The sequence below is a fragment of the Brienomyrus brachyistius genome, chromosome 6 (genome assembly GCF_023856365.1).
Source record: "Brienomyrus brachyistius isolate T26 chromosome 6, BBRACH_0.4, whole genome shotgun sequence".
NCBI lineage: Eukaryota > Metazoa > Chordata > Actinopteri > Osteoglossiformes > Mormyridae > Brienomyrus > Brienomyrus brachyistius.
This window is the reverse complement of record NC_064538.1, coordinates 771,599-785,125: the sequence shown is the minus strand read 5'-3', so window position 1 is coordinate 785,125 and position 13,527 is coordinate 771,599. Positions and strand designations below refer to the sequence as shown.

At 44.0% G+C, this 13,527-nt stretch overlaps 1 protein-coding gene across 1 annotated transcript in view; it reads right to left on the bottom strand.

The window, feature by feature from the left end:
• Nucleotides 1-13,527, bottom strand: part of ajap1 (adherens junctions associated protein 1) — a 57,777-nt gene that overhangs the window by 4,049 nt on the left and 40,201 nt on the right. The window contains exons 3-5 of the mRNA XM_049018118.1: nucleotides 3,498-3,585; nucleotides 2,918-3,160; nucleotides 793-923 (exon numbers count right to left, since the gene is read on the bottom strand). Of these exons, the coding sequence (XP_048874075.1) occupies nucleotides 851-923; nucleotides 2,918-3,160; nucleotides 3,498-3,585 (404 nt within the window). The 3' untranslated portion in view covers nucleotides 793-850. The remainder of the gene's footprint in view (nucleotides 1-792; nucleotides 924-2,917; nucleotides 3,161-3,497; nucleotides 3,586-13,527) is intronic.

Genomic DNA, 13,527 nt, shown 5'->3' with positions numbered 1-13,527 from the left:
TGTTGAATTGGAAGGTTACTGCTAGCTCTGTGCTGACTATGAGAGGTTTTGAGATAGATAAGCTAACACGCTTTGACAGGCATGTTACAATTTTACATCAACATGAATAATATTTAGACATCATTTGCTTTGACTACCTAAGACCTTTGCACAGTGCTGTACATTGGTAGAAAAAAATTGTACTTCAATATTCCCTCGGGTTTGATTTATAACGTCTGTTGCCATAAATACAAATTTTATTTGGTGCAATACTATCTTTCAGAGTGATAACTCAGTTATGGAAACTGACCTGAAAGTGTCTTTAAAATGTGGATTTCAGAGTGAAAGAGTGTAATATACAGCAACAGCTAATCTTGATGAATGCTTGGGGAGCCAGTGGACAGCAGCATTAAATGTCAGCAGCTTCGGTACCTGTATCATTTCCAATCTTCCATGGATCTTCCACATTCCTCCCAGTTTCCATTTTATAGTAAGACATACAAATGTGCTGCTGTATTACAGCCTTTAATATTTAATACGTAAAAAAAAAGAATGTGAAAATTACCTCATTAGATGAAGATTAGAGATACTTTTGCCCAATACTGCATGGAATTCATGTTTTTCAGTATTAAATCTCACAAAATTTTATGGCATGTAAGTGTCAGAGTCACTAGTAAGGAAATGCATTTCCATCAGATACCCAAAATGAGGCTCTTGATGTGCAGGCTGAGGCGTAAGAGAAGCTCACAGCTTCACAGTGAGGACGACCTGGGCAGAGGGGTGGCAGCGGATCGTAAAAGCTGTGGCACATACCAAGGAACAACATCAGGAGCTCTCGTCCTGCCCACGACAACAAGGGCGCCTCGGCCAGTCAGCAGGAGATTTCAAACCATTTCTCGGACACAAAGGCCACAGGAATTAGCTGCCGTTCCGTGGGCGGGGGTCTGGATGAAGGAGAAAAGCAAGCTGGTGAGCGGTGGGGGGAGGGGAGGGGAGGGGGGGTGCAAATGCAGGCCACAATAACCTTTACCAGAGAAGGCATGTTAAGCACAATTTCAAAACACAATTCCAAGTATGTGGAACATATAAAGATAGAGCTATGACAAAAATATTTTTAATTTGATAGTAGCCAATTTTTTAAGGATTATACACAGGCGGGAACCAACCCTGGGCAGTCACCAACACAGCACAGGGCCAATTCAGATTCACCAATGAACCTATCCTTCACGCTCTTGGACTGTGGGAGGAAACCTGAGCCCCTGGCGAAAACCCACGTGAACACGGGGGGGGGCGTGCAAACTCTACTCAGAAAGGAGACGAGACCCAACCCAGGACCTTCTCGCTGTGAGGCAGCAGCGCTAACCACTGCACCACCGTGCCGCCTTGAATTTTAAGTCTTTATCTTCAAATGTATTTTAGAATTATAACAGTCGTTATAGTTATTTTGTTGTTCCTTCAAGATTTTGAGGTCTGTGATTTTCCACAGCATAGAATATACACAGCAGTGGGAACCGACAACACAGCCACAAGCTAACAGCTGATGTGTTAGTTCAGGAAAGCGGCAGGGGGGGGGCAGGCAGAGCTGACACCCCCATTTGACACAACAGTCTGTTGAACAAGACCTTACCATTCTCAAGTCAGCTCCTAGCAAGAGCTGGGGGGAGGGATCCCCCCACATTAAACAATAAAAGCAACAAACACTGCAATGGAGCAGCTCTTGGCAGGTGAGAGGACAATAGGCCAAATGCTTTGGTAGATTGCTATTCACATAAGCATGTATTTTTATTTCAGCATTGATGCAATTCCCACAGGGCATACAGTGAATGCTGAAAATGTATAATGGATTCACTTCAATAACCACAAGAACTGATTCCAGCATCATTCAGGCCAGTATCCTCTTAAAAGACAAACCAAGGATCTCTCACTGCCTTTTGGGTGGAGAAGGTTTGTCCTGAATTAACAGACAACTCCTGCTAAAGGACTATCTTTTGCATCTTTGCATAAGCCATATATATTAGGTATCTTTAAAGAAGACTGTTTTATCTTCCATTATCTTCCGGAAAACCTAAAAATTTAAATTGGCAATAAAAATACATTCAGCTTTGCTGAGCTCATTTGAATAACATTTCTTCCCTTTCATAAAAAAAAAGTGTGTCATAATTTCCCATCACCACAAGTATAAAAGAGGCTCGCACTGAAGAGAATACTGAACCTTGTCCAAGTTATTTTCAATTGCCTCCACGCAACAAAACAATGCCTCTTATTATCTCATTATCACTGCCCAATCAAATGACAGGATTATTAAATAACACTGAGCATCACATTAGCATGAATCAACGCTTGCTCCCACAGAACAGTCCAGTTTAGCTGAGCGCCAATCCGCTTAGTGTCATTTCATCAAGAGGAAATGTAATACAGGGAATACCTTGAACGGCATTCATACCATTCAAAGTTACCAATTATGTGTTACAAAGTTGCCGAGTACTTTTAAATCCATTTATACAGTCAGATATTTCACTAGAAAAAGTCAAAGTAAGGATCTAGAGCAGCTGCGCTCAAACTTTTTGATCAAAGGTCTGCATCAGATTGCAGTTCAAAGGCTGAGGTTCAGAACAAGTTTAAAAAATAAAACACTAATGAATGAACAATAACTTTCAATTACAGACATCAATATATAACAGTAACGGGGCCTTTTTAAAACTCGCTGATGATTTCAACTCTCTGACGTTGGGGAGGATATGACAAGTTATGTGTGAGTGACGTTTGGTGATGTTAACCATTCTTATTCATAAAGAAAGGTCCATTATCAGCTGGGTCCAGATTAACTTGTGGTTTGATCTGTATCCAGAAGCCCTGATGTGGAGTATGGGACGCTCCTTCAACGAGGTCACACTTTAGCTAACAGTCGCTGTCTAGGCCTTAGCAGGTTGGGTTTTACCTGTTTCCATTGTACGCCATCTTATACACCGGGGTGTGCTGGATCATCTCATCGGTATAGATGGGCACGGGTGTCCGCACACACTCGTGCGAGCACTGTAAACTGTCATTATAGGCGGTGAAGATGTCCACACTGCTGGGGACACGCGCTGGGGTGAAGTCAGTCAAATTCTGGCAGCTTTCCTCCTGCTGGTTGATCTTCCTCTGATGGCTATTGTGGTGCCCATTTCCCCTCTGTGCACAGCTACAAAAACACGTACCAAAAACAAGAAACAACAATAAAATCATACCTTGCGCCTCCAGCTTTGAATGTCCGTACTGCGTGAGTCAGAAGCCAATTAAAAACAAAAAAACCAGGCTGGAGGTGTGGCCTCTGAAATTAAAGTTTCATTTCAAAGACTTTCACATTGGAATGCAAAAAATACTCATCTAATGACGAAAGTTTGGGGCTGAAAAATGAGGAGATGCTTATTAGTTTTATTCGTCCTGTCTTTGGTTATAACTTAAAATAACTTCACTGGAAATTAATTAATATGACTATGTTTAAAATAAGAAACATGAATGAAAGGAATCTTTCCTACCAGTTCTTAAGGACGAGTGTTGTTATCAAGGCTGCGATGACCATGATTAGAGACACAGTGATCGTAATAATCTGATGAACAGCCAAACCTGACAACAGGAAGAAAAAACACCAAGGGGATTAAATGCAGGATCAAATTCTGCTTTTCAGTTGGCATCTGCCAGTGTGAGATACATCGATAAAAAAAAAAAATCCCAGCCACAAGTTTCACTCAGTGTTACACGAAACAGATCTGCTGCATCATAAACAGCCTCACACTGACCTATAACCTATGATGTAAAATACTGGGTACGGGGGGGATACCACATGTTATTACATATTCAGTATTATGAGCATCGTAAATAGAGTTTTATCAAACATTATTAAAACCATTGGCAAAAAATATCATTCCTGTTTCCCAATATCTCTAAAACTTAATGTTAGTCGACCCGTTGATAATGTCACTGCAGGCTGTGAAGATAAATCGCCCCATTGGATTTATCACTTAGACTTTGGTATCAACACGTGATAAATGTATGAGGAGACATGACACATGGAATAGAAAACACACACAGACAATCGCAAGTTACACGGGAATAATAGTAACAGTCCCCAACAGCAGAAATGCAAACAGAGAGGTAAACTCCCCGAGGCATGACATGTATTCATGTTATTTCCGCCTTTTCCCTGCTACCTTACAGTAGCGGCTCAGCGGTAAATGGCAAATGCATCACGCTTCTGACTGGCATATTGACTGGAACCTCAGACCTTTGCGGCTCGTTCAGACGGCACATGCTGCAGAGCATCCCTGAGTTACGGGACCTTCCTCTTTTCATCTCCTGCCTTTTTTCTTTTCGTTGTTTCCTGTAATTAGCTTCTTTCACTGAGTTCGCTAACAATGCAGAAGTCATGTGATCATTTTCACCGATCCATCCATCCATCCATCCACCTCTTCATCTTTTGAAACCGCTTACCCTATTCAGGGTCACGGGGGGTCCAGAGCTTTCCCAGGGGGTATGGGTGCAAGGCAGGGAACAACCCAGGAACGAGCACTAACCCATCACAGCATATGACAATTTATTACAGTAAATCACCCTGACCCTGTACTATATAAGCAGCTGGAAAACAAGCGGATGCACGGATTAACGTCACTTAAGCCTGGTCATGGCTACCAGTTCTGAAGCTTTGCAAATGTGCTGCTCTCATCTAAGAGCAAAATGAAAAATGTCTCGCAGAAACTTCAGACTGGACAGATTTCTTAACTGGGTTACTCCGCCTTGGAGGCAGGGGGTCTGTCCGAGAGCCAGACAGCCAGCTCTCCCTCAGGGACCGTCCGCATAATACCGAGCGGGGCGGAGCAATGATTCACAGATATGCAGAAACCCGGCAGCGATGTGTCGCATTAGTGTGGCGTTGCTGTAACACATTGCTAAATACGTAAAGTCATCAGTCTAAGATGAAACCAGTATTTGGTCCTTTTTCTGTCCACTTCTGTTTACAAAGCTGTGCGTTTTCCCTTATGATGACACTGAAATTACCGTGTTTGCTTTTGGTTCTGTGAGCCATTTCTATTAAACTACTATCCTGGGCAAAATTCCTACTGCTTCTTCCCATTCAATTTCACACATTTCTGTTCACAAATAATAGTAATAATAAGCAGAAGTAGAAGAGGAACCAGACGCACTTTGAAAGCCTGACTCAGTCTAGGATACCTCCCCGATTTACTGAATGATCGGCTATTAACATACATTGTTAGTGGGGGCCATAACCCCTGGGCTAAGCATCAGATTTAATGACTGATTTCTAAATAAGAATGTGCTAGAATCCCACTACAGTATGAGATTCAGGTTAGTATCATCCAAACAGCTGAATGTGAAAATAATAAATCAAATTTACATTGAAAGAATTGGTCGAATGGGAAACTTGGATAGGCTAACACTGTGGAATGAATGTCATATTGTATGCTGGCCTGATGTGATGAGGGTTATTATAAGGCAGGAATTCAGTTCACGCTGACCAAACCTCTAGCGATATTACCTCATGCATAGTCATATTCTATGCACTGCGAGCTGCCAGGTGACAGCAGGGCGCTGGGTCTAGAGGAGGCCTCTCACTCACATCTCATTCAGACAGCACTGAAATCCAGCTGGGCTTGGCTGCACTGATCACTGTCTTAGGTTTCAGGGTAAATAAGGCCAGTGAGATAGTTAGTGGAAGATCTGGATACATCGTCCACCGAAGAGGTATTGCAGATATGATTTGTTTTAAGCGCTTTTCCATTTACTTCACGGCCTACGGTTTGATTGGAGTTTGCTGTCTGGTACCTATTTGTTAAACAGGAGGTGAAACGCGAGCAGGCAGCATGCAGTCCAGTATTCCAAGGTGCCACCTGCTGCATTTTCTGCATGGTGATTTACCAGCTTATAGTTACATGCCCCATGCAGTGAGAGGCTTGGCACCTTGGAAAGCTTCCAGATCCCAAAGCATATTATTGAAGCTCCATCTTCTCTATAAGGACCCTGACTTAACAGTTTGCTTTCTCTGCAGTTTCTTATTCCAAAACATAATTTGACTTATTTACTCAGCTGGATGTTTAACCAAAGCAATTAATTCTAAGTGCACAAAATGAAAGCAGCCCAGCCCCCCTCCTCCCCTGCAGTTTGAACTGCCAGTGTTTTTTATTGCCAGTGCGTCACCTGTTGGGTGCCCGAGGGCAGCATGTACAGCGTGTCTGTGACAGGCCCTTAATGAAAGCAGCGGCTGCATCGCGGTGCCCGAGCAGGAAGCTTCCCCAGCCAGCCCCAGAGCGGTGTGTGGCTCCCGCCAGCCGGAAGGCCGATCACGGCAGCTGCAAAGGCACGATCGGTGACTCAGACACCAGCTACGGCACTTCCTGCAACAAGTCTCTGTAGATTCCTCTGAATTCCAGGTCTCTCAGCCCAACCACCTCCCACAAACCCCCCCCACCCCACAGTTCTCACATTCTCAAAGACCACCTCGGAGTTTGACTCTCAGCAACAGCTAGCGACAGGGCAAAGCCGCATGTGGGAGGAGTAGGTGGCCGTCCAGGTGCACCACGGGGCTGCCTGCAGACACGCACGCACATCCCCCTCACTCTCTGCCAGGAGGACCCAATGGGAGGGTACATATGCATATGGGAGAATTAAAGGGTATTAGCCGTGAGCTAAATCCTCCCCAGTAACGACAACCTCAGCCGCGACATCTGCAGAGCAAAGGTGAGAAGAAGGTGCAGACATACACAAGTTAATCCCTCTTACATGCTTCACCCAGCTGTCTGCTCACGCACGACCAGCCAGCCTGTCATCTCCATAAACACACAAGCATTAAGTGTGAGCATGTTTCAGATATCCAAGTATCCAGGAAAAAAAGTGAACAGCGTGGATTCGGTTTAAGAAACGTGCTTCAGGTGAAAAAAAAAGGGTAACAAATCCAGCAATTTTTCAAGACTTTTTAAGAAACTGCGGAGTGACTGACTTTAAAAACAATCTGCTTCCCTATTTGTCAGCAACAAGAAAATAACTGTATCAAGCTGGGCCTGTATGGTTGACACAATCACAGGATGTCAGTTTTCTGATTTCTATAGCAGTTTTCTGGGAGGACGCCAAGATATTCAACCAGTTGCTGAATATCAGTATGGAGTTCAAAGCACAAGCCAGCTGCTTAAATCGATTTCAGAGTTGCCATGGCAACTTATCCAGTGCATTCAAAGGCGGTAAGGACAGACAACTTACTACACCGCTACAGATGCACTGGGAAGCCTACCCATGTGTCCCCACCACAACACTGAAAACAAAGAAATAAACGCTGTTTCCACATGAATTGCACTGCGTTCGCGCTGATGCATTATTTAAAGGATTTAAAAAAAACAACTAAACAGTCATGGCTACTGTACAGTACATGGGTGTCACACCGACAGGGAATGAGACAAAGTTTCAGCTAGAATGTTTACAGTGCTGAAGTGCCTCAGAAAGACAGTGTTTCAACAGCTATTCATTATGCATGTGAATAAACTCAGACTGAATATAACCAGAACCGAGGAAGACGTTATGCAACGGAAGCAGTGATTTCATCTGTCCTTTCAGCACCAAGGTCTCCCATTGTATCATCCCATTGTAATGTTCTCCATCACCATGTATCCTATGCAGGGTCAAACGCAGCCTGGCTACACTCCCAGGAAACGCAGGGCACACAGACTCACCCTCAGACTGCACCGCAGGCCTCGAAGGAGTGGGTGCAGACGGTCATAAGGCAAGAGCAATCAAGGGTAATGGCATGAAATCATGAAAAATGCAGATCACTGGGCTATGAGAGAGAAGCAGGAGCAGCCGAGGAAACTCACACAGCTAACGCAGCTCTTCACACACACACACACACACACACACACACACACACACACACACACACACACACACAGCAGACAGATTAGGTATCTATATCTTTGTGGGGACTCTCCATTCATTTCTATGGGCATAACGACAACCTTAGCCGCCACCCAGCCCTAAGCTTACCTTAATCTTACCTACAAGACTTTCGACATTTTTTGTTTTTTATTGGAGTCCCCGATTTTGGAGTCCCCCGAGACTGAACAATAAATGTCCCCACAAGGTAAAAATAACTAAGTAATTCTACTTCTTATTATAAATAAGTTTTTAATCACACTGTGGGGACATTTGCCCCCTATAATATAACATACAGTATACAAGACTACACACACAGAATGTTCTGCATGGGATGTCAAATGCAACCTGTAGTCATCGCTGGGCTCCCCAGTTCTGTGAGTTTTCTGTTTCCTCGGGTTACCACGCAGATTAATGAATATCCCAGCTAGTACAGACTTATAAAGTAGGCGTTAGACACTTAAGTGCAGACTTCCTCGCTGTCCGATAAAACAATTCTGCTGAATATTCATTTAATTGGTGCCTGGCAATTAATCCATTTCCAGATATTTTATCCATGAAAATAATAAAACTATAAATAAATAATAAATTCATAATTAAAACGTGCGCGCGCGCGCGCACACACACACACAATGTGGCCTGCTCTTCACCGGTACTTGTGACTGGTGCCATGGTATATTGCATCAGCAATAAAGGGTTCCGACGATGACGATGATATTTAGCATTTGATGTTTCAGTCTAAAGTAGTTAACATCTTCTGAACCTTCAGAGGGTGTATATTCAATACAATATTCAATTCATACAGTACCATCATGTTGAACAAATATCACCATATTCAAGCAAAAAGCTTAATAATTGTCATCTGTATTCAAGGCATTACTACATTCAAATTTACCAAGCGTTATGCAGACTATTTTTATTATTTCTATAAGCTAAAAGTTATTATCATATTCAATAAGTCATGATCACTAATTATTGTTGTTGTTCTTGTTGTTGATGTTGTTGTTGTAACTTCAGACTCAAACTACAGGCCTATTTGTAGATGACAGCATGTTGTTACTGTGAAATGCGAAACTCTTAGTTCCAGGGTCTCAGATTCTAACTTTTCTTGGATTACTAGCTACCGTGAAATAGTTTTTCCAATTTTAGATGTTCTGTTATTTTCAATGGAGATAATATGTAAGCATATACACATAAAATGGGTATTCTGGTTGTTTTTCTGTGTACTGGGGTTTTATCCTTAAAAGTTTATTTTATTGTAGTTTATTCTAGGTGCATATTTCTGGCTGAAATGTTTTTCTTTTCTTCCTAGATGCGGCATTTGCCTCTCAATATGTGAAGAAGGCACTGAAACATTAATCACTTGCTTTTGACGAGTATGCCTTTCAGCCACTGCACTCGGAGCTCAGTGCAGCCCCGCCTACATCTCACCAAGCCCAAAATCCGATTCAATTTTGTATTTTGTGTTTGTAACCCTCAAGTGACTTTAGCCACTTGTTGTACTTGTACTAGTCATTTCTTGGAAAAATCTTTCATTTTGAATTCCCCTAAAGGCAGTGTAAAGTAAATAATGCAATCACATGAAAACATACAGGTATTGCTTTTCCCCTCACTGGAAACCAAAACAAAGGCATTCAGTGCTTGCTTCATGGCCCAAACGTTGAAAACATTTCTAAATGAAAAATCTGATTTAAAATTATTTAGTTTTGTCTACTATTTAGCTACATTGCAGAATCTGCAGTCTACACAGATGTCTGAAATAATGAGAAACAGAAAACCGAAATGAAACGGAAAAATACAGAAAGTAGGCTGCTGTTCCATTGGAAGGGCAAATATTAAAACCATCCTTCAGCGTTATTATTCTCTTTATAGCGCAAGAACGTTTCTTGACAATGTGGTTTGTAAATATCATCACATTACATATTGATGATCTCTGTTCTTAAAGTAAATAGTATGTTGTTTGCTTCCCACTGCATTGTTTAACGCAAAACAACCTAATACAACAATAAAATAAAAACTCATACATTTTATTAATATTATTACTGTTGTTGGTGGTGGTGTTATTGTTATTAATATTACCATGAAAATGATCAGATACATTCACAATACAGTTAAGTTTTGCATTCACGTCTTCCCAACATACTTAGTCCAGTTGAACACCAACATGTCAACAAGCTTGAAATTATGTGTTTATAAATAAAACCCAATTTCAATCGACTTTTTTGCATCTAGAAATGAATTTTCAGTCGACATTTTTTTCTTTTTCTCTATGTGAGGAACCTGTAGCTGTACCTTTTGTTCAGGATAATGCAGATTTGGCTGGGGGGGGGGGGGGGGGGGGGCTCTCCGTGGTGCTGATCAGACTTTTTTTGCTTTTTGTTTTTTTTCCTGCCCACCTCAATAAAATATTTGTCAACAACAGAATTGCTCCAGCATTACATGGGGTCGGGAAGTCAGAAACAAATGACAGTCAGTAACAATCAGCAAAGTTTATGCTACGCCGATTGAAACTGGTCCATCCAGGGACGGTGGTATTAACTGCCGCAACATTCAGATCGTAAGGGAGTTTATCACTGTTGCGTGATTTTATGTGAAGGAGGGTGAGGAAAACTGGATTGTTGAAGAATGCTGCGTCCCAAAAAGCGAAAGGCAGTTGTTACTGCATGCAATTTAATTGCTGAAGCCGGCTGATGGCACTATCTGCTGCTGCGAAGACGCACCCGACGCATTACTAATGCAGAGGGGAAGAAGACATGCAGACTGTCAGCCGTCGGATAAATGGCACAGTTGCCCTCCTCTGAAAAGCCCCTGCCCTTGTAATTAGGGTCGTTCTGAGCTGCTAGCACATGAACTTATTTCACAGCCGTTTGCGTTTCCGCATCTGAGATAGGAAGGCTGTGAGTATGGAGTGTGACGTAATAGATTACGATGCGGAAAGGGCCCGGGGATGTCAGACCTGGCTTTTGCATTAATCAGTGGCGGATCTCCACTTATTTTTTTCTGTACAGATCAGGGTCTTATGTCATCACCACTGATTTAAGAAGGTTTTATTACCAGAGGTTTTTAAATGAATGAATTAACTGTGTATTAACTCCTAAATCCATCCATCTATCCATTGTCTTTACCCCGCCGTCCTATTCAGGGTCATGGGGGTCCAGACCCCATCCTGGACGGTACAGGCAGAAGGCAGGGAACAACCCAGGATGGGGCGCCAACCCACTGCAGGGCACTATGGGCACAAGGCAGGGAACAACCCAGGATGGGGCGCCAACCCACTGCAGGGCACTATGGGCACAAGGCAGGGAACAACCCAGGATGGGGCGCCAACCCACTGCAGGGCACTATGGGCACAAGGCAGGGAACAACCCCGGATGGGGCGCCAACCCACTGCAGGGCACTATGGGCACAAGGCAGGCAACAACCTCGGATGGGGCGCCAACCCACTGCAGGGCACTATGGGCACAAGGCAGGGAACAACCCCGGATGGGGCGCCAACCCACTGCAGGGCACTATGGGCACAAGGCAGGGAACAACCCAGGATGGGGCGCCAACCCACTGCAGGGCACTATGGGCACAAGGCAGGGAACAACCCCGGATGGGGCGCCAACCCACTGCAGGGCACTATGGGCACAAGGCAGGGAACAACCCCGGATGGGGCGCCAACCCACTGCAGGGCACTATGGGCACAAGGCAGGGAACAACCCCGGATGGGGCGCCAACCCACTGCAGGGCACTATGGGCACAAGGCAGGGAACAACCCCGGATGGGGCGCCAACCCACTGCAGGGCACTATGGGCACAAGGCAGGGAACAACCCAGGATGGGGCGCCAACCCACTGCAGGGCACTATGGGCACAAGGCAGGGAACAACCCCGGATGGGGCGCCAACCCACTGCAGGGCACTATGGGCACAAGGCAGGGAACAACCCCGGATGGGGCGCCAACCCACTGCAGGGCACTATGGGCACAAGGCAGGGAACAACCCCGGATGGGGCGCCAACCCACTGCAGGGCACTATGGGCACAAGGCAGGGAACAACCCAGGATGGGGCGCCAACCCACTGCAGGGCACTATGGGCACAAGGCAGGGAACAACCCCGGATGGGGCGCCAACCCACTGCAGGGCACTATGGGCACAAGGCAGGGAACAACCCCGGATGGGGCGCCAACCCACTGCAGGGCACTATGGGCACAAGGCAGGGAACAACCCAGGATGGGGCGCCAAGCCATCGCAGGTCACGCCAATTCCAAAGTGTCCCCCCCCCCGGTATGATGATGCCAAGTTCAGCATTGGTTGAACTAATCCAGGGATATGAAAAGGTGGTGGTGGGGGGGGGGGGGGTTTGTTGCAGGATACCTCTGACCTCTGATTGGATCTAGCTCAAAACTGTTATTTTACCTTGGTCTTCAGGCTTAAGTGTCACACAACCAAGGATCCCGGATTTCTTTGTAACTTATATCAGAGGTAATAACTGATCTTCTTCACATCACACTCCTGTCATAGTAACTGCAGTATGAAGACAGCAGTATGACATGTCACATGTCACATGGCGCTGTCATATAATTTCAGTAGCTTCATGCTGGCGATACATTTTGACAGCTGTCCAATGTTACTGCACAGCTGTATTAAAGAGCAATTGCCAGTTATTCCATCCTATTATGTAATGCTTATGATAGTGTTATAATGGTGTTTCCAAGAAAGGGATTGTTAAAGAAAATGAACTTTTTCGCTCAGGTTATTTTTTTCTTGTGATGTATGAAAAGCGCATTTTTTGATTGATGGTTGTGTTTTGCTTTCGGTCTGCTGTGTGGGAGAATAAGCACACGCACCCCTCCCAGTCTGAGCTGACCAATTACAGAGAGAGCAGACCGAGGGAAGCTGTTAGGGTTAATGACACAAAGATTAAGCACAGAGATTACAGATTTAATAGATTTTCTAACTTGTTAAATATTGTGACATGTTGCTATACTGTTTATGAAACTCAGGGGATTATTAGCAAATTCCGGAACACTACCAAGAATGACAGAGCCAAACATCGGAAAAACATCTCATTCGACTCATTGTTTTTCAAAAGATCCATGAGATTAAAAATAAGCTCCAGTCTTGAATGGGTATGCTGAAGGATGTCGACTGGTAAATAATAACTGATGGAGCAAAGATCAAGCAGCTTTAGCAGAAAAATACACATTATCTCCACAGAAAATTCATCAACAGCTGATTCATATTTGATGAACCATATCATCAGGAGAAACTTCAGCAATGAATGAAGAGGTCAGATTAGCCCTGACATGCCAAAAAGAAAGAAGTAAGTTAACTGAGCAATTACATTTGGAAATCAACTCAAACATTTATGGATCCAGGTTTACATCGCAAAACGGAAGAAAGAAGACCTACGCAGAGTATTGTGACACTGCATGCAGAGTATTGTGACACTGTATGCAGAGTATCGTGACACTGTATGCAGAGCATTATTGACACTGTAGGCAAAGTATTGTGACACTCCATGTAGAGTATCGTGACACTGTATGCAGAGTATTGTGACACTGTATGCAGAGTTTCGTGACATGGCATGGAGAGTATTGTGTAGTTTCCTTTGTGCAACATTGCAGTAGTATTATGCTTATCATGTGAGACA